At 43.1% G+C, this 24,187-nt stretch overlaps 1 protein-coding gene across 2 annotated transcripts in view; it reads right to left on the bottom strand.

Annotated features, from left to right (window-relative positions):
- Nucleotides 1–7,775: 7,775 nt before the first annotated feature.
- The window catches only part of ddx31 (DEAD (Asp-Glu-Ala-Asp) box polypeptide 31), a 23,026-nt gene continuing 6,614 nt past the window's right edge, over nt 7,776–24,187 (bottom strand). For both annotated transcript variants that reach the window (XM_041937429.1, XM_041937431.1), the window contains exons 10-21: nt 17,560–17,624; nt 16,562–16,681; nt 15,981–16,087; nt 15,115–15,341; nt 14,325–14,477; nt 14,174–14,233; nt 13,927–13,977; nt 13,180–13,319; nt 12,916–13,000; nt 9,585–9,696; nt 9,225–9,507; nt 7,776–8,177 (exon numbers count right to left, since the gene is read on the bottom strand). In XM_041937429.1, the coding sequence (XP_041793363.1) occupies nt 8,045–8,177; nt 9,225–9,507; nt 9,585–9,696; nt 12,916–13,000; nt 13,180–13,319; nt 13,927–13,977; nt 14,174–14,233; nt 14,325–14,477; nt 15,115–15,341; nt 15,981–16,087; nt 16,562–16,681; nt 17,560–17,624 (1,536 nt within the window). In that variant the 3' untranslated portion in view covers nt 7,776–8,044. The remainder of the gene's footprint in view (nt 8,178–9,224; nt 9,508–9,584; nt 9,697–12,915; nt 13,001–13,179; nt 13,320–13,926; nt 13,978–14,173; nt 14,234–14,324; nt 14,478–15,114; nt 15,342–15,980; nt 16,088–16,561; nt 16,682–17,559; nt 17,625–24,187) is intronic.

Genomic DNA, 24,187 nt, shown 5'->3' with positions numbered 1-24,187 from the left:
CCCACTCTGTCCAGACTGCTTCGGACTGCTGGAATTTCCACTCTGGGACAGGTGGTGGAGCTAACCGGACCTGGGTTGGGCGACCCTGCTGGACTTGCGGCTCGGCTGAGAGTGAGGTCAACAAGAGTCATCAACCAGCTGCTGCAGCACTGGAGACATCAGCTGACAGGACATGAATGTACTTTGTTGAAAGACTTTTGTGGTGGTGCACTACTACCAAACTGTGCAGACCCGTATCCTGTCATCAGACTGTTTCCTGGTTTTAAAAACTGTTCTGGTCCTTTACTCGAGCCTGTCGACCCTGTAGGTGTTCCTATGGAGGACGCCTCAGGGAAGACGCTTTACAAACTGTTGGTAAAGACTCTGAACCAGAATAAACTGAACGGGCGCAGTGACACCCCATGGAGGACTTACTGGTCCTTAAACCCTCCATTCAGGCCTGCATGGAGGTCTTTGTACAAACCTCCTCTAGCAGGGAAACATGGAGACCTGCAGTGGAGGATCTTACATGGCGCTGTAGCAGTGAACTCCTTCCTCTCTGTGATCAACGCTGCTGTAGAGGACAGATGTCCCCCCTGCAGCCACAGAGAGACGGTGTCTCACTGCGTCTCACAGCTCTGTTTCTGCTGCTGGAAACCATCTTCAGTCGATGTGGAGAAGTTTTCACGAAGCAGGTTTTTATCTTTGGTTTTAAATACACTCGCCAACAGAAAAACAAAGGACAGCTACTGAACTTTGTTTTAGGACAGGCAAAGATGGCGGTGTATGTGAGCCGGAGGAGGAAGGTGGAGGAAGACTTGAATGTTGACGTGCTTCCGGTTTTTGTGAAAATGGTGAAGTCCAGACTGATTATTGATTTCAGTTTTTACAGGGCTGTTCAGGACCTGGACAGTTTCCAGGTGAGGTGGGGTTATGAGGGGGGGCTCTGCTCTGTAGCAGAGGGACTGCTACACTTTGGACATGTGCTGATGTCACTGTAACATCTGTCAGTTAGTCTGTTTGTGTGAATGTCCTGATTATTGATTTTATACAGCGAACAAAAAGACAAATAAACGTCTGGTTAAAAATCAAATCAAATCTCTGTCTCTCTCTCTCTCTCTCTCTTCACTCTCTCTCTCTCTTCACTCTCTCTCCCTCTCTCTTCAGTCTCTCTCTCTCTATCTCTCTCTCTCTCTCTCTCTTCAGTCTCTCTCTCTCTCCCCTCTCTCTCTCTTCAGTCTCTCTCCCTCTCTCTTCAGTCTCTCTCTCTCTCTCTCTCTCTTCAGTCTCTCTCTCTCTCTCTCTTCACTCTCTCTCCCTCTCTCTTCAGTCTCTCTCTCTCCCCTCTCTCTCTCTCTTCACTCTCTCTCCCTCTCTCTTCAGTCTCTCTCTCTCTCCCTCTCTCTTCACTCTCTCTCTCTCTCTCTCTCTCTCTCTCTCCGTGGTGCTGGAATCAGCTGCTGATCGATCCATTCAGTTTTCAGTCTGGATCAATAATAATCACTCAGGTGTACTTTCTGCTGCTGGATCTTTCTGTTGGGATGTTTCTACTCATCATCTGACTGAGGAAACTCACCAGAGTCCGGGCGGAGATGGAGGTTTCTGCCTCCGGCTGCTCCAAGTTCCGCATCGACTCCCTGCTCTCCCTCACGCCGCCCGGCGCGCTCCTCTCCCGGCCAGGGCCTCCGGAGCTCAGCCCGGGCAGCAGCAGCGGCTGCTCGGCGCCTCCTTCGCCGCAGAGAGAGCGCGTTCGCCGGTTGGAGTCCGCGCTGCTGCCCGCCCCCCTGCAGCAGCTCCAGCCCCGCGCTGCCAACTCCTTTTTGATCCGGGATATCTTAGCGGACTGTCGGCCCTGCTCTGACCCGGGACAGGTCTGCCCTGACCCGGCACAGCCTGAGCTAGAAGCTGAGCCGATCCAGTATCAGGATAGAAGCTCCTCTTCAGACAGCGAGTCCAGAGGTAAAAACCCTGAACACAGGTGAACACGAGCCGCAGGTGACTTTAGAAACGACCGCCACAATAAAAGAAAATACCTTTAATTCATTTCATCATTTACTGACGGCTCAAAACATTTTTTTTATTTTTCTTTTATTCCGTGCTTTCTTTTTTAGCCTGAAATATAAAGCAGTGTTTGAATCGGGGGTGAAAACAGCTTGAACCTGCCTCCAGGTGTGATTTTCAACACGTTTTCTATTTAAACAATAATTCATGTGAATTTTCTCAGTTTGTGTTTCAGACTCAGAAACTTTTCACCTGCTGATAAAAAACATTTTCAGGCTTCAGTGATTTTAATGTTTTTATGTTTCATTTATTTCATTTCGTTTTGAGCTTCCCGACGTGATGATGATGATAATGATGATGATGATGATGAAGATGATGATGATAATAATAATAATGATAAATAAAAATGTATTTTTTCTTGATTGTTTTTGGATGAAATCAACATCTTTGTTTTTTAAAGTTTCATCAGTTTGTCACATTTGTCTTGTTTGTATGTTCATAGAGCACAAAATTCATTTTAGTCATTTCTGAATGAAAATAAAAAAAAGTCTTTGGTGTTTGTTCGCTGCTGTTTGATGCTTTTAATAAGGAGGCTGATTAAGGACAAGAACGCGAAGCTTCTCATTAATTATTCATCAGAAAATGTCGTGATTGAAATCAGTGGCACATTAAAACAAAGACGTGAAGGCGATCGTCACCTTTCAGAGCAGCTGATCTGAGATCAGGACATCACAGCTGATAAAAAGGATTCGCTTCAACTTTCTTCTAAAAGTTTGTTTAAAAAAAAAACAAAATCAAAGTTTTGATCTGAATTCAGGATGAATTATTGACGAGAGTTTTAACTGATCTGAAGCTGCAGCTGAGGGAGATGAACATGTGACCTTTGACCTCACAGGGAAATCTTCCTGCTTTTAAAGATCTTTATCTTTACTGTCTGTTTCTAAAAAACACAAACACAACCTTCAGGCTCTCTGTGAGGCCTGAAACCAGGACTGGATCAAACCAGTGAAGGGGCCCTTTGAGGTCTGGGACTTTAAGATTCAGTCGAATTCAGTCGGGTGGTTTTTCAAACCAGAAACACTCAACCTGAACTTTGGTTATGATCATTTTTATTTTTATTCAAATTGAATCACTTCATATTATTTAAGTTTTCAGTTCATGAAACTTTCAGACCTTGAAAGCAGAAAATAGGTTTCAGGATTTTCCAGGACCTGCAGAGATCAGTCAAGTCTGATGTGATGTCGTTTCTACCTGTCAATCACTCAGCGCAGGGGGGGGCCTCAGACCCCGCGGCGGCCCGTCTCAAGAAACCTCGTAAAGCTCGGACGGCGTTCAGCGACCGGCAGCTGTCCAGGCTGGAGAGAAGCTTCCAGAAGCAGAAATACCTGAGTGTCCAGGACCGCATGGAGCTGGCTGCTTCACTGCAGCTCAGCGACACCCAGGTCAAGACCTGGTACCAGAACAGGAGGTAACATGGACTCTTCGTGGTCATTTTTAGTCTCTTTGTGATCATTTTGAGTCTCTTTTTTTTCGTTTTGAGCTTCTTTGTGGTCGTTTTGAGTCTCTTTGTGGTCGTTTTGAGTTTCTTTGAGGTCGTTTTGAGTTTCTTTGAGGTCGTTTTGAGTTTCTTTGAGGTCGTTTTGAGTTTCTTTGTGGTCGTTTTGAGTTTCTTTGAGGTCGTTTTGAGTTTCTTTGAGGTCGTTTTGAGTTTCTTTGAGGTCGTTTTGAGTCTCGTTGTGGTTGTACATGTAACATAGAAATTCCACATTCCAGCTAAATTATCTCACTAAGAATCTCGCTTCAGTGTCAATTGAGTAGTTGTTATGAAGCCTTTGATCACACCAGAATTGATTATTTTGAAGGTAAAACATTTATGAACCCCAGTTATAGACCATAACTAATAGCTGTATGATCAATAAGACTCTTGTTTAACCATCATAGAAATATGATCATAATATAAAGGACCTGATATAAGAAAACAGTAAAAGTTTATGAACATTTTTAAAAGAAAACACAAATCTAGAACCAGATTTTAGATTTCCTGTTTTAACGGTGGTCATTTCAGTTGTCTGTCTGTCTCAGCGTCACTGTGGACAGACACATGTGAGACATTTCTCGATTAATAATGAACGCTGTGTGATCAATAATTCAACTGCGTTTGCTGTAATTAATGATCAATATTTAATGCAGAAACAAATCTGGAGCTTTTAGTGTAGAATCACCGAGAGGACAGAGAGCATTCAGCCTGATTTTTTATTCATTGATTTATTTTTATTGTTTCACCCCCACCGAGAATCCTGCCCTGTGATTGGCTGGAGGACGACATTAATCCTCAGTATGTGTTCTTCAGACAAGAAAAGATTTTCTTTTTATTCCTGTATATAATAATGAATAATCATTAATGTGTCATGTGGGAGGGGCTGAACACGATGTTCACGTCTGTTTCCCCTCCAGAACCAAGTGGAAGCGTCAGTCAGCCGTTGGTCTGGAGCTGCTGGCTGGAGCCGGCAGGATGTTCCTGCCCACGCACTACCTGTACCCTCCTGCCCCGCCCACACCGGACCTATACCTGTACCGCAGCCACGCCCCCCACCATCACCACCCAGTGCCACCCCTGATGCCCCGCGTCCTGACCCACGCTGAACCATACCCCCGCTGACGGCGGCTCACTGGGAGGACTGGTTTCTACAGGACGACCAACGGGAACAACAGCTCATCGATGTTTGAGAGTCACAGCTGAACGAGGATTTTCATTGGCCCGTTTTCACTGCGGGAACTTTATGAACCATCGTGAGCATCGTCCTCCGCCCACTTTAGAGATGAGTCCCCGGAACTAAATTTAGGCTCGTCTCAGGAGGCGATACTCAGTCTCACTTCAGGTACTTTCAGTGGTTGGAGGAAAAGGGTTGTGATTGGTCGAGCAGATGTGATGTCACATCGCAACGAGGACGACCATTTTCCAGCTGCGTCAGAGCAGGACACCTGACCCTTCAGAAAAGAGGAAGTGAAGACATTCACCGGACAAACCTTCATCAGGGCTCGTGGAGACGATTCAGTTCAGTGGACCAGAAGCAGGACGGCGTCCTGTCCGTCGTTTGTAACATAGTTAATACGTGAGGTCTGCAAACAGAGAGACGCCAACGGTCAGACGATGAGCCAGACTGACTGATTTCAACATGGGGGGCGGTTATATGCAGTTTTTTACATTTTCAATAAATACGTCAAAGATTCTTAACGTGTTTGCTGTTATTTGTTGTGTGTTTTGATGGTTACGATGTTTCAGGTGTGAGTCTGTCACGACTTCAATAAAATCCTTATTCTCACGTGTAGCAGCACCGAGATCCAGTGAGGAGCAACATCTGGTCCAGCTGTGTGCCACCAATCAATGAATGGGTGAATGAATAAACAAACGTCTTCAAGGTCACGCTTTGGCCTTGTGGGGGTTTTGACTCAGACTCATTATGAGGGTTTTGACCCTGACTCTGCTTTGTCCAGTTTCGTCTTGGCCTATAGGGGGTTTGGACTGGGACTCGTCTTAAGGTGGATCTTCATCCATGTGATGCACATTTGAGTGGAAACTGAAAATTTTAGAAATCTTGTTTTAATGGCACCAGCTGGAGGATGAGCTCCACCTGCGGCACACCTCAATGAACCGGCTCCCAGGACTCCCAGTAAGGGGAGCAGTTTGGAAACTGGATGGAAATCCGTTTTTTGACTCATGGGTCTTGGTCCTGTGGGGTTCTGACTCTGACCTCTGTGCAGTAGTCATGGTCTCCTGAGTGTTCTGGCTCTGAATCCTCTTGGTTTCATGGTGGTTCTGATCCAGACTTGTCTTGTGTCATCTTGTACTGGTCAAGATCTTCTGGGGTTTGGACTCAGTCTTGTCTCAGTCTGTCTCTGATCTTGACCGAGTCAAACTGACACATGAAACACGCGTTCGTACTTCTGAAGGAGCACGAGCCGACACCAGAGAACGGTGGGGGGATTCTGATCGATAAATAATAAATCTGATAAACAGTTGATCAATCGGAACTGTTGGCGGCTCATTTTCTGTCCGTCCACTGTTTAAGCTGTCGGTTCGTCCAATCAGACGGCTGAACATTTAACTCAGAATCAGACATTTACAGAGCGATTAGCTGATGAAATATTAATGTTGCTAAAAGTCAGCGATGACACGTCAGAACCCATTTTCAGAGTTCAACAGAAACTCTGAAAATGGGTTTTTATTTCTGCACCAGCTCAAAAGTTCCACTTCAGTTTTATATTTATGTTCATTTAATTATTCATCATCTTTGTTTATTTTTACAGTTTGGATGTTTTTTGGCTGCAGCTTTCTGTCCAATGGAAACTCTGTAGAGTCCTCAGACGGTCCAGTAAAGACTGAACCGCTGGACGTGTGGACGTCCTTCATTCAGACAAACGTCTGCGAGAGGTTGCTGGTACTGACCCGGACCACCAGTCCAGGACTGCAGTGATGAAGATCAGAGACGAAGGCTGAATCCATCTCAGTTCAGTTCAGATCCTTCAAAGAACCTGCTGATCGTCTGTTCAGGTCCACTTAAACAGGAAATACGTGTCGCTGCTTTAATATCTGATCAACATCGGATCAATAATCACTTCATGTGTTTCACCTTCAGCAGCACAATTAACACCAAGTCAGAATCAGCTGGACTTCAGAAATCAGGGAGCATAAAAACTGAATCTGACTGGCTACAGCTGCACTGACTGTACCTGGACTACAGTAATACTACAGTAATACTACAGTAATACTGCAGTCTGCTCCATCTGACAGTGAAAACATTTTATTTTCCAATAAAAAGAAAATAAATCCTTTTGCTGCTACATTCAGCTGTTTGTAGTAATAATTCATTATATTTAAATAGAAATAACACGTATATCTACTCAATGTCAAACAACCTGAACACAAAATCTTCTGTAACAATAAAAACTGTTTTTACATCACAAAAACACACTCAGTGAAAAAACATCATGTAATTAAAGAAAAAGTAAGTTGTCCAATCAGAGGACAGAGTTCAATTATCAGCAATAACAGACTGAAACACTTTCAGAGTTTCTGACTGGCCTCTGAACGCCTCGTGTCTTCAGGTTAGTCTGTAGCGGCCTCAGACGTCTGCATATGAACGCATAATCTGTAGTATCGACCAATCACGTTTGAGCGTGCTTTGGTTGTATGCAGGTAAAAAAAAGAGGCGAACAGAGTGGCTGAAATGTAACTGAGTGAACTTTATCTGCATTCATGTGCAGAGATCTGTTTGTAGATAAGATGCAAACATTAAATGCAATCTGTGTAATCTGTGTAATCTGTAATCTGTGTAATCTGGTATCAGTGTAATCTGTGTAATCTGGTATCAGTGTAATCTGTGTAATCTGTTATCTGTGTAATATGTAATCTGTTATCTGTGTAATCTGTTATCTGTGTAATCTGTAATCTGTGTAATCTGTATAATCTGTAATCTGTGTAATCTGTAATTTGTTATCTGTGTAATCTGTAATCTGTGTAATCTTTGTAATCTGTAATGTGTGTAATCTGTTATCTGTGTAATCTGTAATCTATTACCTGTGTAATCTGTTATCTGTGTAATCTGTTATCAGTGTAATCTGTGTAATCTGTAATTTGTTATGTGTAATCTGTAATCTGTGTAATCTGTAATCTGTGTAATCTGTTATCAGTGTAATCTATAATCTGTGTAATCTGTAATCTGTGTAATCTGTAATCTGTTATCTGTGTAATCTGTAATCTGTAATCTGTTATCTGTGTAATCTGTAATCTGTGTAATCTGTAATCTGTGTAATCTGTAATCTGTTATATGTGTAATCTGTAATCTGTTATCTGTGTAATCTGTTATCAGTGTAATCTGTGTAATCTGCTGCAGACGTCCTACACAGAGACCTCAGTGTCTGCTGTCTGAACAGGTCACTGCTGCCACCTGTGAACACCTGAAAGTGATGACATCATCACTGTTGTGAAATGTGATCGATGGATCTGATTGGGATCGATTGTCGAGTGGCCGACTGACGTCTTTCTCGCAGCGCCGTCACCTCCTCATTTCTCCTCCTCCTCCTCCTCTCCTGATCGACCAAACGTCACCTTCTGCTTTTTCTTCCTCTTGGCGTCTCCTCCCTCCAACCCGCTGGAGAACTCCGAGAGGAGCAGGCCGACCTCCCTCTGTGAAAACCTGTGGAGGAGAAAATCACCTTCAAACACTCCAAACGTGAAGTTTCTGACAGTTTGTAATGAAATAAAACAAACAGCCAATCACAACGCTGAGCAGAGGCTCATGGGTACTGTAGTGTTCAGAGACAGGGAAAACAAACTGATGGTTAAGTCGTCCGGGAAAATCTGCGTCAGTCACATTCAGCAGACTGCTGTCATACAAAGCTGCGTTCTGATTGGACGAGCTGAAGCAGCAGGTGGCAGGTGGGGTGTTGGTTTATAATTGAAGTCAAGAGTTCAAATTGTCCCTGAAAAAAGAAAACACACTGAACGCTTCCTCTCCATCCTGCTGCGCGAGTCTGATTCACTGACAGAGACAAACAGCAGGTGGCGCTGATCCTCCAGCCGAGGATTCTGATCAGAAATGAAACTAAATACCTGTGAGGTGTTTGAGAGACTCGGAGGTGGACTAGAAAACTGCTGGTTTGGAGCCAAACATGTAAAAAAGATCCGATCACCATCTGACAGGATGTCTTCATGAGGATCAACCGAATGTACCATTACACATCTGACCCGCACCCAAAGGATTGTGGGATACTGAGGAGGTGGGACAAACACACACACACATACACACCTGTAATTATGCCTCTACTGACCACTAACAGTGTGTGTGTGTGTGTGTGTGTGTGTGTGTGTGTGTGTGGTCAGACCGTGTCCAGACAAGCCTGCTGTGAGGAGCAGCTGTTAACAACAGCACACACACACACACACACACACACACACACACACACACACACACACACACACACACACACACACACACAGTGTAAACTGTGGGGACTCACCTTCCTTATGGGGGCAAAATGTCCCCACAACATAGATCATTAAATTTTAGGGTGAAGACTTAAATTAAGGTTAGAAAAGTGTGTGTGTGTGTGTGTGTGTGTGTGTGTGTGTGTGTGTGTGTGTGTGTTACCATCACTCATCTCAGCGGGGGGGTGAGTTAATGAGCAGAGACACAAACATGTCAGACACAGACCGATGGGGGTTTGTGGACAAACCGTCTTACCTCTTTTGTCCCGGTCTGCCCTGTGCTGCGGTCTGGCTGCCGGGCACCTTGTTCTGGACCTTGACTGTAGTCCTGTCCTGGTTCTGGTTCTTATTGTTGTTCTTGTTGTGGTTGGGGTTCTTGGCGCCGCGGCCCGAGGGACCCGTGGCGGCGCTCAGGCCCTGCGGGGCGTCTCTGAGGCCGAAGCTCTTGGCGGTGTGTCCCAGGTGGAGGGAGCGGATGTGGAAGATGTGTTTGAGGTGGGTGGGGTAGGTGGTGTATGCCCGCAGGAAGGACTGCAGTGCTGATGACATCACCAAAAGTGAAACTGAGTTGATTGTCAACAAGTGAAGGCGGTCTGACGCTCTGAAGGTAACGTACCTTTCTTGGCGGTTTGTACTAACTGAACGTCTGAGTGAACAAAGTTCTCAAACTCCGTCTGCAGGACCGTCGCTCGCTCTCTGGTCTCCTGCTCCAGAGCTTTAGACGAACTCTGAGAGACAGACAGGTGGACAGACAGACAGACAGGCACAGAGACAGACGCACAAAGTGTTACTGACTCAAACCTTGAAATATTAAACAGCTGATACATTAAAGTCATCCTGCAGATGCAGCCAGAGACCAACAACAACGGCTGAGATTAAATTTCCACAGTTGTTGTTTCACTCAGACACAAACACACACTGAGGACACGTGGACCGGCACAGAAACCCCGCCCACAACACAACGATCATCCGAGAAAAGGTCAAAGATTCACAGACATGGTTCTGCTTCAAGACCAGACTGAGCAGAACTACTGGACTGAATCTGTGGTGGAGCTGCACGGTGTCCAGCTGTCTGAGCTGTAACTGAAACTGTGAGCCTGTCTGTGCCTTCATGTTCAACAGATGGACTGTGTTTAAATAAAGGTTAATTTAAATCAGTGTGAGGACGTCAGAGACTCAGCAGAGTCTGACAGTGAAGAGACACAAACATCAGATCGTTGCAGAGGTCGAACATGTTTGAAGCACGAACAGGAACTAAAATGTGAACCTGCAGATGTTTCCTGTTTCAACCTGCTGCAGGAGTCACATCAGGTTTCTTTATAACCTGCTTCAATGAAAGCGTCTGAACTGATGCTTCACAAACACGTCCCCCCGCTGGTTTTACTGCCACCGCGAGTCTTTTGATTCAGTCTTTGTTGGAACTCTTCAGTCTGACAGTGTCAGGTTTGGGTCTTTAAAAAGAAATAAACAAGCGTGTAAAAAATTATTCTTATCACATCAGAGAAAGAGCAGATGGTTTCAGCTGCCTGTTGGTTCAGACTCTCAGCACAGATTCACGGTGAATCCACCGCTGTTTTCTAACATCCTTAGACCCACTCCTAAACCAGTGGGAATCCCTAAAAGACCCCTGACATCTTCTAAAAACTAGTGACACTGCCCTTAAACGACTCCTGGAATACTTAAAATGACCCCTGGAAACCTCTGGAACCCGCAAATACACCACTGGCACACCCTAAAAGACAACTTGAATACCCACATAGACCCCTGAAACCCATTAAAATACCCTTAGAATGCCACGTAAGAGCCATCAAACCCCCTCCACGACATCCAGAAACCAATGACAGACCTTTATGATGCCCCGACAAAACCTTAAAACCAACTCAAAAGCTCTTCAAACATGTTGAGGGACCTTGAACTCTCACAAAGATCCATGTGCTCCACTCAAATGCCCTCTGAACTAGAGGTAAGATCTTAAGCCCAAGCCCAAGCCCAAGCCCAAGCCCAAGCCCGACCCGACCCGAATTTTGGGCCGGTCGGGCCTAAAATGTCAATCATTACGTTCGGGTCGGGTCGGGTCGGGCTTCTCTCTCGCTGACTTTTTTTTTTTTTTTTTAATAAATATATGTTTATAAAAATGTAAACTAAAACGATACTAAACTACAGAATACTTGTTATAAAATAAATAATTTGGATAAAACAGAGAAGGCTAAACAGGAGCCGCAGAGCCAGAGCATGCTCTGCGCACGTGAACGTCGTCCTCTTAAAATTCTTCCCCTCCGCAAGTCCGCATCTGACCTGCTGGTATCCCCGATATGGAGCAGCAAGAAGTGAAGGATAAACTAAAGACAGGGGAACTGAAAAGGCAAACACCCCCCGGTAAGAGTGAGGTGTGGAAAAGCTTTAAACTGATTGTTGAAAATGCTTCAGAAACTTGCGCTGATAAAACTTGCGTCTCTGTCTATTATCCATCCGTCATTGTTCTTCTTTGTCTCTCTGCCTCTCTCTCTCTTAAAGTGCCGCGCTAAATTCTTAAGGACGTACTGCTGCTGTGGTTTACGGCCCAATTTTCAACCCGTCAAAATGACGGACGGCCTTAAATTTTTCCCGTCGACTCTTAAAAAAATCTGTCAATGATGGAAAATTGTCGGTTAATGTAACCTCTGCAGACACAGAAATATAAAAGATGGAAATGTTTATTCAGTCTTGTTTAACTTAGATTTCGTTACAAAAGTCAGGCTTTAATTTGTTAACATAAATCACCCCTCCTCCTCCCGAGTCCTCACAAATAAAATATGAAATTTCGGGTTTGCTTCGGGCTCGGGCCTACAAATCACGTTAATTGGTCGGGCTCGGGCTGGGTCGGGCTTTAATACTTGCGGGCCTGGGACGGGTCGGGCTGGATTTTTTGGGACCGATCTTACCTCTACTCTGAACACCCCAAAATAACCCTGGATCTCTCTTAAAGACCTCTGGAACCAACAAAAAGGCCCCAGAAGCCACTCAACCCACTTAAAAGAACCCTTGAATCCCTTAAACAATCTTCAAAGATGCTGGAAACCCTTAACAAAACCCTGAAATCTTGTAAAAGACCCCTGCCATCTCCTTGAAATGAGAGATTGACAACTCACTCAAACTGTGCTGGAACCACTAAAAGGCCCACAATCCCTCCAAAGTATGTATTATTTCACCACTTTAATTATATTTGATTTTCTACAATGTGGTGCTCAATGCAACATTATCGCGGGCCACCAAAAATAAATCAAGGAATGGGAAACCATACAAAGAGCTGTAGAACTCCCTAAAGGACCACAGAAATGCTCATCATCATCTTGTGGAGTTCTTTCAGAATTAAAACTCCAGGTCCCCATACAGGACCTCTGAAACCCCATCAAAGGTGATTAGAACCCCCTGAGAAACCCTTGAAACATCTCAAAAGCCTCTGAATCCCTCTAAAGGAGCCCTAGAATGGCCTAACAGAAGTATGGCACCCCCTCACCCCACTCCAAACAAAAACCCCCAGATGCCTTCGGACCCAGTAAAAGGCCCCTGGCTACTCCGGTTACTACTGACACCAACACAAAGAACACTACAGCTCTACATCTGGAAACACTTAAAGGCCATTAAATCCCCTCTCATGATTCCTGGAACCCCTTGAAAGGATACCCCCTGAAGGACCACAGAAACCAATCAAAGGTATCTGGAAACTCCTGAGTGACCCTTGAAAAACATCTGTGAAGTCAGAGACCACTGGAACACTATCAAAAACCCCTGATACCCCCTAACAGACACCAGGAATCTGAAAAGACCCCTGTAAACCCAACAGAAACCCTGAAAAAACCTTAAAGTTGCCAGGAACCAACTCAGAGAGCTCAGCAAACATCCCAGAACCACTGTGATCCCTGGAGCTCGGTCTGAGGGGCCTGGGTGTGAGGATTAAAGTGTTTTACCTTGCTGTGGTATTTGCCCCTCCCCTTGTAGGTGTCGTCAATCATCAGACTGGACAGGATATCCTGCAGCTTCATGTCTGATAGGCTGAAACACAGAAGGACCCGCCCCAACAGTCAAAACCAGAAGGTGGACCAACAGAAACACTGTACCAGTCCCATCAACAGCACCATCAGTGTGGTGCTACTATGAAGGTACAGAGATAGTACTACATGTGGTGACAGCCAACAAGGTGACTGAGGCCATGAGACTGTCAGTCAACAGACCTGATGTTGTGATTGGCCAGCTCGTTGATGAAGGCCGTCTCAGCAGGAGTGAGGAAGATGAGACTGCTTCCTCTTCCTCCAATACGAGCCGTCCGACCGACACGATGAACGTACTCTGCTGCTGCTGTCGGAGGAGTGTACTGAAAACACACAAACTTGTGTTATTGAGCAGTAAGTGGGAGGGGGGGTCGTAGTGGTTTTCAAACCACACCCACAGAGAATCCTTCACGTTGATTGGCTGGAGGTGTGGCTGGATTACTGAGCGGGCCTATGGGGACACACCCAGAAGAATTTCACCCTCTCTTGGAGGCAGTGACTTCATCAGCTCTGGATCCTCACTTTAAACACAATCAAACCTTTTTGTACATAAACGAAGGACTGAATTTGGGAATATGCCCTCTAATTCATGACACCCGACGGATGCAGTACTACTTCAGTACTTCTATCTTTGTAACTTTAGGATAGAGTAGATGTGTCTGAAAAATATAAACTGTATCTATAAAGTAAAATGGCTGTGACAACTCCCACCTTTGGATGCATCAGCCAATGACAGGTGCACACCTGTTCTAGGTTGACTGTCCAGTCTGTTAAAGACACAGTGGTGTCGAAACGTTTGCACTATTAAAGGTTGGAGTCAGTCAGCGAGCTCCAGTCTTCTCTTTTGAACTACTCACAGACACAACTGAGACGAGTTTAGACGTTTGTATTAAGCCACAGAAGGTGAGGACCACCTCTGTACCTAATTACCTGAACGATCCAGGTGACCTGAGGAAGGTCCAGACCTCTGGCTGCTACATCCTGGAACACACACGGTTCTTACTTTTAGCACATAAATACAATAAAACACACTTAATGTAACATAAAGTGAAACGTTTGCTGTGTATGCCAAATGATGAAAACCAAGCATTCTGTATTTGTTTAGGGTGTCAGTGCTGGCGGGATGAACAGCACCAACAACATAAACACAGACGTGGAGTAAATCAGAGATACTGACAGTACAGAGCAGGACTCCAGATCTGGATGCTGAGAACTGCTGGAAGACCTCTGAGCGCTCCTGGTGGAGAAAAGAAACACACCCGGACTGAATGCCAGCTCATTATAAAAGCACTGACGAGTTTCACCAGGACCGCGGATCATGACCTTACCTCCTGCTTCATGTTGCCATGGAGACGCAGGAAGCTGAGCTGAGGCTTATGATTGGTCGAGGGCCCGGAGAGGACGGAGGTGAAGAGAGAGTGCAGGAACTCCACGGCCTCGCAGCTCGAGATGAAGACGATGAGTTTGTTGTTCTGAGAAAACTAAGTGATGGTGACAGTTAATTGACATCTGCTGTCAGCCAATCAGGTTGCTTCAACTGACCTAACCTGAGCCACCTGCTGTTCTCAACAACCTGCCAAAAGCTAGGCTTGCAATACTGGGGTCCAAGTACCTGACTGAACCCTGAGCTGAATGTGATTGGGAGCATTTGTTGGTTTTTAGAACAACTCCATGGTGATCTGCTGCCATCTAGTGGCAAAGAAAGACGGGTAATGTTACATATTAACATGATTTGAAACACTGAAGTACACTCTGGATCTACACACAGTACCAAACATACTGATTCCACCAACGTACTGAGCTGAAAGCAAAACAGTATCACAGGACCACCAAATACCAACAGCCTGCTGCCATACGGAGCTAAAATATTATTTAAATTGAAACAATTAGTCAACGTATCCAATGACAGAAAAGAATCAGCAACTATTTGGCTAATGAATTATTGTGAAAACACATCAAAAACACAGAAGTATTTGTACTGTCGGAATCTGAAGAGTTTCTCGTCTCATGTTCATAACACACCACCACCATACGTTTCTTTTAGGTTTTACTGTACAGCAGAGTCTGTTTCAGTTTCTAACGTGACTGTCTATTCATATTAATAATATACATCTTTACCTTGCATTTGTCCAGTATGAAAGCAGCCAGACAGACAAGCCTGATCTTACTGGGAACCACCACCACAAACTGCTTCAGAGACTCCGGTACAGCAAAGCTCTCCGATTGGCCGGCCGTGCCGGGGTCAGAGGTCAGAGTCAGGCAGGTGGTGAGGTCAGAGGAGGCGGGGCCAGACACATGGATGCTGACCGGGTCGTTAAGACAAACATCTGCCAACCGAGTCACACCTGAAATGCAGCAGGACATTGGAGCGGTTACTCTGCTCGTCCTGAAGTTTTCTTCAGGGACAAACGATCAGACACAGAGTGAAAACCACCGACAGCTCCAGACGGTCCACCGCAGAGTCAGCAGGCGGAGCTGAAGCAGTGACACGGCTCATGGAGGAGCTGCAGATACATGCAATTTACATCAAAACTCACATTCGGTCCAAGCCGAACACAAAGACATGAAAAGCGTATTTTTAGACTGGCAGTGACGTACACTTCCCGAGGATATTATTATCTCCAACGTGAATGAACAAACGTCCATAAATCTACTCAGAAATCTTCAGAACTTGTCGGGGAACCATCCTGTTCTTCACTTCTCTTCAGTACCACAGTGATGGCTGTGAGTTCATCTGCCGACAGGAGCTGCTAACAGTGAAGACTGGTCCTGGAGGGGGGTTCACTTTTAATGACAGAGTGCAAACAAACAAGCAAAGAGGTCGATTTTTCTCTGAGGGTGGGGGCAGTCTTCTGGAGGGGGGCAGTTTTCCCGACTTTGTCTGAGTGAGTGTCCACAGCGTCAGAGCATGAAGACGGAGACTTGAAACGAGTTTGTGAAGGAGAATATAACTTGAACATGACTGACAGACAGCGAGGACGTACCACGAGTCAACGTCGCAGACAGCAGGACGGTCTGTCTGCTCGGCCCGGTAGAGTTCAGACTGTTTAATATGACGGTCAGGTCCTTCTCAAAACCCAAGTCCAACGTCCTGAACAGACAGACAGACAGACACACACACACACACACACACACACACACACACACACACACACACACACACACACACACACACACACACAGTGAGTTAGTACTGATGGGCTCAACACGCACAAACTTTTTTTTTTTTTTTTACCACCCGACCAACAACAGTATACGTTATTCAACACCTGCAGCCGATCCCGCCTGCAAATCACCAACCTGATGCATTACAGCAGCAATAATTAACACGACAGTCAGGATTGTGCTGCGATCAGCTTCCTGCTCATTATTACTGGGACATTTGGACTTGATGAAGCTTTCCTCTCCCAACCTGACCCCAAAACTGAGGTTCATACACCGTGATCTTTGTGTACTTTTACCCCCACAACTGTTTTTATATTTGTTGTTGGACTATAAACGCAGACTTTTCTGAGGCTTCTGTTGAAATAATGAACATGAGCGTGAAAACAGAAACGTGAGTTACCGGTCGGCCTCGTCCAGAATCAGCCAGCGAACAGCACTGAAGGCGATACTCAGGGTGTTGTTGATGTGATCCACGAGACGTCCAGGAGTTGAAACCAGGATGTTGATGCCTTTACGTAGCCTGAAGAAAGAAGTCAGTCAGTCCAACAGTTTACTGATCTTAAAATGTCCTGATCTTAATAAAATATACCATCAGGGGATCCAGGGATAAATTCTTCTCTGTCTGGGATCCAGTACTGAAGCATTTAGATAAACTTAAAACTGTGCCCACTTAATTAACGTGTGGTGGCCATCTCTCCCATATGCTTTTTTGATGGTGATTGTATTTATGTGAATTACTTCTTGCTTAGTGCATAGCTTGTATATTTGTTTTTGTGTAAGTGTATATGTATATATATACATGTGTGTATATGTGTGTGTATGCATATGTATCTATTCTTCTATTTTGCTTGTAATCAGTTTTAATGTTTTGGTGTCCACCATGTTCTTTAGGGTGGGGGATGGGGTTAAAATATAAATTTGAGCACAATGATTATTTTTTTGTATTTTTATGTTCTATGTTGCTAATGCTCAATAAAAAGACATTTCAAAAAAAAAAAAAATGTCCTGATCTCCTTCCTGCTCTTCAGAGGAAGAACTCTACATTTTAATGACTCATCCAGCGTCCTCCCTATGACAAATATGTTTCACTCCACTACTAACAACAGATAAACCATCAGGATGGTGTTCTGTTCAGACTGTGATGAACTATAAGGTCTGTAGGGGGCGCTAGAGGTACTAAAAGCTGATCACATTTGCTTGTCAACCTGCACAACTTCAACAAGGACACCTCAAACTTCCTGATGGACACTGAGGCCTTCAGGGCCCTCCAGAACTGTTGGCAGCACTTTAGGCAAAAAGGGATGAAGGACAAAGAGAAGGAGAAGAAGGGGGTGAGGAGACATGGAGAAGAGGAGGAGGAGGTGAGGATAAGGGACAGGTCAGTACAGGGATTAGTACCTGGCCTTCTCTGCTTTCCTCTTCTCTCCTCCCATCAGGACACCTGGGACGATCCAGGTAAACGGCTGCACAGAGACAGAAGCAAACACCTGAGTCGCTAACGGTTGTTATCACCACTTCCTGCAGCTGCGTCACAGTGAAAGTCTTCCTGAACTGTCTCTGGTTGTTACTGTGAGCTAGAGCAGCTTCAGTTCCTCTGCTTCTGATTGGCTGGAACACCATCCACTCATTACTGTTGCCATGACAGCTGAAATGATTAGTTGTGATTAATCGAGAAATGCATCAACAGAAACTTGATGTGCAACTATTCTGTCATCAATGTGATTTTATTCCATTGGTTTAGATTCTGACTGTTGACTGATGACTGTTTCATATCACAGTTAAACGAATATCTGAGTTCTTAGACTGTCAGTCAGCCAAAGAAAACATTTGAACACATTACTTTTTATGACTTTATTGTTCTGTAAAACTTCATATCTGGACTTCCGGTGGGACAGGCGAGCAGCATGGACGCATAAGTTAGGAGCTCCCGTACGCTAACACTATAACTCCACAAGAATTCGAGACCTAGACGCCGAGGAAATTAAAAACTGAGAGTATGAGTGGAGCGTCAACAAGAGCTAAGAATAAAAACAACCCGGCCATCCAAGTTAAAGAGAGAAATCGAGAGATTAATGAGAGCAAGCCAGCACCACAAGCTAGCAAGCCAACAACGCCGCAAGTTAGCAAGCTAACGACGCCGCAAGCTGATAACGCAACAACACCGCAAGCTGTCAAGCCGACAACACCGCAAGTTAGCATGGCTTCCTTTCAAAGCAGCTTAGACGGCATTAGCAAACAGATTCAAACCCTGCAAAACGAATTGAAGACGGACCTAAAAACATTCAAAGACGAAATTACGGCGCAAATGAAAGACGAACTAACAGAACTTAAAGCAGACATTGATCAGAAGTTTGCCAAAATAACCACGGAAATTGGAGAACAGGATGAAAAGATAAATGCTGCTCTGACACGCACGGAGGAGATAGAGTCATGGAGTCACGAAGCAAACAGTGCAATGCAGGTAATATTTCAAGAGCAGAAAATCCTGGTGGACAAACTTGACAATTTAGAATCGAGGTCCAGAAGAAACAACTTGCGTGTTTATGGCATTCAAGAGGAGGCAGAGTCTAAGAGTGACTCCGTCGCGCAGTTCATGGATAACTGGCTCCGTGAAGAATTCTCTATAAACTCAGACCTACAGATTCAGCGTGCCCACCGAGCCCTGGCTCCAAAACCGAAACCTGGTCAGCCTCCCAGATCGATTGTCATCACTTTCCAACAGTTTATTGTAAAGGAGATGATCTTGAAAAAAGCGTGGGAGAAAAAAACAATTACCCTCGGAGCAAACAGGATATATTTTGATCATGACTATTCAGAGAGGATGCTACAACAACGCAAAGCGTATTCTAGCATTAAAAAGATTTTGAAGAGAGAGAGCATCCGATTCCAGACTCCCCTCAACAAGATGCGAATCCACTGGGTCAGCGGGGTGAAAACTTATAGCAGTGCGGCAGAGGCAGCCAACGACTTGCGGGGAAGAGGATACGACGTGGATAATACGGGGTCCGGCAGCGGGGGTGCGACGCTCGTTGAGAGGCTCCAGTCTACCGGGATCGCGACATGGAAACAAACCGGGAGTGGGCGCACCGCGGAGGCCAGTAAGCGCGCGCGAGGACGGCTGGAAGAATTTCAACTGAGGGGCAGTAACACAAGATAAATACATACAGCAGTATGTATGAGTCAAGACGGACATGAGAATTATATTACTTACTACTATAGCTGAGTTTATAGTTGTTGTTGATTTGGCTGGTTATAGTGAAATAGACTGTTGGCTTAAGGGAGTTTAAGGGAGACTGTAACAGCTGCAAGGACTGGTATGGGAAAATTAATCCTATTTGGGTTAAATCTCATTACTGGATGGGGGCCCTTTTTTGATGGAAGGTTTACCCCCTCAAACCTAAAAGAGAGTCAACAGAAGAGGAGGGTTGTTGACATCTCTTTATGGAGGTCACATTTTCTTTTGTACATAGTTCAAATAAGTTACAAACAGTTACTGAAAGTATTGAGAGTTCATGAATGTTTAACTGAGAGCTTGTTGATGCATTTTCACGAGGTTAATACAACAAAAGTGATTTATGGAAACCAAAGAAGCAATTAAGATTCTCTCTTTGAATGTTAATGGCCTGGGAAACCCAGTCAAAAGAGCTAAAATAATGACCAAGCTCAAAAAAGAAAAGACGCAAATAAACTTTCTTCAGGAAACTCATCTTACGAAAGCAGAACATGAGAAATTAAAGAAATTTGGTTTCAAGAACACCTATTACAGCTCACATTCGAATGCTAGGAAAAGAGGAGTAGCAATACTCATGTCTAACACAATTAAATTTGAGTGCATTAAGGAAATAAAAGACAAAGAAGGAACCTATATTATTGTAAAAGGGAAAATAGACCAAATAATGATAACAATGGTAAATATATATGCCCCACCTGAGAGTAATAAAGTTTTTTTTAAGTCTCTATTCGACATCATTGCACTAGAGGCGGAGGGCATATGTATATGTGGGGGAGATCTTAATGTGTTAATGGACCACGGTTTGGACACAACTAGTCTTAAGATAAGTAAAAAATCTATTACAAAACTGGTCAGGAATACATGGGGGGAGATGGGGTTTTTTGACGTATGGAGAGATCTTCATCCAATGCGGAGGGATTTTAGTCATTACTCACTATCACATTCGGTTTACTCCAGGATTGATTATTTCTTTATGCAGACAGTAAATAGACACATAATACAAGATTGTTGGATTGGTGTGGCAGATGTGTCCGACCATAGTGCCATATATTTGAAGATACACTTGAACAGTAGACAGAAGGATACAATATGGAGGTTGAATGTGGGGATATTAAACAATAAATCGGTGGTTGAACAAATCAGGGCCGACATACGGACCTACTTGGAGGAAAACGATAATGGGGAAACAGATCCTGCTATACTATGGGATGCTTTAAAAGCGGTGATAAGGGGAAAACTGATTGCAATTACTAGTAATCACAAAAGAGAAAGAATAAAACAATATAAAAATTATATAGAGGAATTGAGAGATTTGGAACAGAAGCATAAGAGAAAAATTGACCCACAAGTTAACAAACGACTGAATGAGGTGAGAAAGGAAATTAACAATCTACTCCAACATGAAGTAGAAATAAAAGCAAGATACTTAAAACAAAATTATTATGAATCAGGTCCCAAAGCAATGAAATTGTTAGCACGACGCTTACGGAAACAACAAGCAGAAACCACAGTCAATAAAATCTTTGACCCAAAAACGAATAAACCCAAATATAAGCCAAAAGAAATTGAAAATATTTTTAGAGAATATTACAAAGAACTCTATTCTGAGTCACCAGCTTCGAATCAGAAAGAAATTATAACTTTCCTTGACTCCCTGGACCTACCTTCAATAGGCACAAAACAAAATGAACAGATAACAGCAAAGATAACAATTAATGAAATCCGGAAAGCTATTGGCAAATTAAAATCAAATAAGGCACCTGGTAGTGACGGATTCACTTCAGAGTGGTACAAAAAGTTTAGTGAAGAACTAACACCACTACTCCATAGGACTTTCAACTGGGTTATGAGTGAGGGCAGGATCCCTCCCTCCTGGACTGAAGCAATTATTACAATCCTCCCTAAACCCCTAAAAGACAAGAACTATTGCCAAAATTATAGACCGATATCAGTATTGAATGTTGATTACAAAATGTACACTTCAATTATATCAAATAGACTCCAAAATTTTGTACCAGACCTGATAGACGAAGATCAATGTGGGTTTGTTAGGGATAGACAAACACAAGACAATATTAGAAGAACATTACATATTATACATAAAATACACAAAGATAATATACCAGCTGCTTTGATTAGTTTAGATGCAGAAAAAGCTTTTGATAGAGTCAATTGGGAATTTTTATATCTAACTTTGGAAAAATTTGGATTCAATAGTAAGTCAATTCAATGCATCAGGTCTATCTATAGCAGGCCCACAGCTAGGATTAAAGTCAATGGCTCTCTGTCAGGTAGATTTAGTTTGGAGAGAGGAACTAGGCAGGGCTGTTGCCTTAGTCCAACACTGTTTGCCTTATACATTGAGCCGTTGGCCCAGATGGTGAGACAAGACCCCTCAATAACTGGCATAGATATAAATCAACAAAAACATGTAATAGGGCTGTTTGCGGACGATATTATAATTTATTTAAAAAACCCACTTAATTCATTTCAGCAGCTTACACAAGCTCTAGAAACTTTTGGTTTATATTCAGGATACAAAGTGAATATACTTAAAACTCAAGTCCTCATGTTCAATTGTTCACCAAACCAACAACTCAAAGAGTGGCAAATAAATTGGGCTGCCAAATCAATCAAATATTTGGGCATAAACATAACTAAAGACCTTTCCAAATTATATAGAAGCAACTATGAACACATTGCTAAAAACATAAGGGAAGATATTGACAGATGGATTACATACCCAATGGGATTAATCGATAGGATCAATGTGGTAAAAATGAACATCTTGCCACGTTTACTGTATGTGTTCTTGTCTTTACCAGCACATGTACCAAAAGAACAGTTTCACAAATGGGATAAATGCATATCAAGATTTGTGTGGGGAGGTAAACGACCCAGAATACGTTATACCACCCTGCAATTACCTAAAGATAAAGGGGGAATGGCACTCCCAAATTTAAAAGAGTATTTTCATGCTGCGCAACTACGTAAATTAATTTGTTGGTGTGATGAAGGATATGTAGCTAGATGGAAAGATATTGAAATTTCTATTCATAAAAAACCAATTCAAACAACTATAGGGGAAACTGAATCTTCTACTTACATAAGAGGGGAACATAGCTTAAACCCAGTGATATCTTTTACTTTAGATATATGGTATTCCACAGTGAAACAATTAAAAATAGGTAAAGAAATTGGATTATTAAAATGGGTTGCTTATGATGACAAATTTGCACCGAGTAAATTTGATGAGACATTTAAACAATGGGCAAAAAAGAGAATTACAGCTATATGCACAACTTTAAAAAAAAATGAAATGAAAAGTTTTCAAGACCTAAAAAATGAACACAATCTAACTAATCAGGATTTATTTAGATACCTGCAATTAAGGGATTATTATATAAAACATATCAAAATAAATGAGGATAAAATTCATCCTATCGTTAAATTACTGGTTAAGGCATATAGTCATCCTATCCCAAAAGCAGTGTCTGTTTTATATGGCTGCTTAATGGAATCTAAAATGGAGTCGACATTATATGTTAAAACTAAGTGGGAACAGGAGCTGGGTGAGGAGATTCCAGAAGGGACATGGTGCGATCTATGGAAAGCACATCAAACTACGACTCAGTCACTGAGATGGAGAGAATTTAATTGGAAAAATTTAATTCGATATTTTGTTACACCTAGAATCAAAAGCAAACAGTTGAATACTCACCAGCCATGCTGGAGACTGTGTAATGACATAGATTCAGATCACACACACATTTTTTGGAATTGCACAAATATTCAGCCCTTCTGGGGGAATGTTCACTCAGTTCTCTGCAATGTGCTGGGATATATGATTCCTAAATCTTGCCTTGTTTTGTACTTTGGACATTTGGATGGATCAGTGCATATAGGAGACCAATATCTGATTAAGATTCTCTTGGTGGCTGGGAAGAAGGCCATTACTAAAAACTGGCTCAAGACTGAACCCCCTGGTAACAAACAATGGATGTCAATCATAGACGACATATTGGTGATGGAACATTTCACATACAAGTTGAAAGTGAAAGAACACTTGTTTGTTAAAAGATGGAGGAAATGGTTATTATATAAGGAGAGACTAGATCTTACATAACTGTATACAGGCTCTGCTCTTAATGATTGTATTTTCTGTTTGTTTGGTTGATTTTGTTGTTGTTGTTTGTTATTTGATTTTTTCATTCTCCATTATCTAGAGGAGATTGTATTACAATGTATTGTTAACAAAAACAAATAAATAAAAATTGTAAAAAAAAAAAAAAAAAAAACTTCATATCTGAAAGACCAGAATGAACACGGAGTTCCTCAAGGCACAGTTCTTGGTCTTCATCTGTTTAAACTCAACATGCTTCTACCAGCTAACCACCAACAAAATCTATTTCAATAATGAAACAGACAACACTTAAGATGACAAACATGCTTCACATCATTACCAGAATGATGAACTCCTTGTCATGCTATAACATTACACGTCATAAGTTATTAACAACACTTTATTGTTTACGATATAAAAGACAACCAAGGTGGGGTTTGTGCTAAGCTCTGATTGCTGCATGCAGTTAAAGGGGTTGTGTTTGGGTTCATTCCAACAGGAGCACACAAAATCCTGATCTGACATAAGAAGCAAATATTACACCACATTTCCTCAAATAGTTACCAGGGCAATTATTTACCTCAACTACGGAAAGTACCAGGCCTTTATTTGAAGCAGGCTTGTATTAGAGATGTGTCTTTACTCCCATATTTTTTCCCATTTGATAGTAT

This window comes from Chelmon rostratus, chromosome 5 (genome assembly GCF_017976325.1).
Source record: "Chelmon rostratus isolate fCheRos1 chromosome 5, fCheRos1.pri, whole genome shotgun sequence".
In the NCBI taxonomy this organism is placed as follows: Eukaryota; Metazoa; Chordata; class Actinopteri; order Chaetodontiformes; family Chaetodontidae; genus Chelmon; species Chelmon rostratus.
Note: the sequence above shows the minus strand (reverse complement) of the source record. Positions and strands in the feature narration are given on the sequence as shown.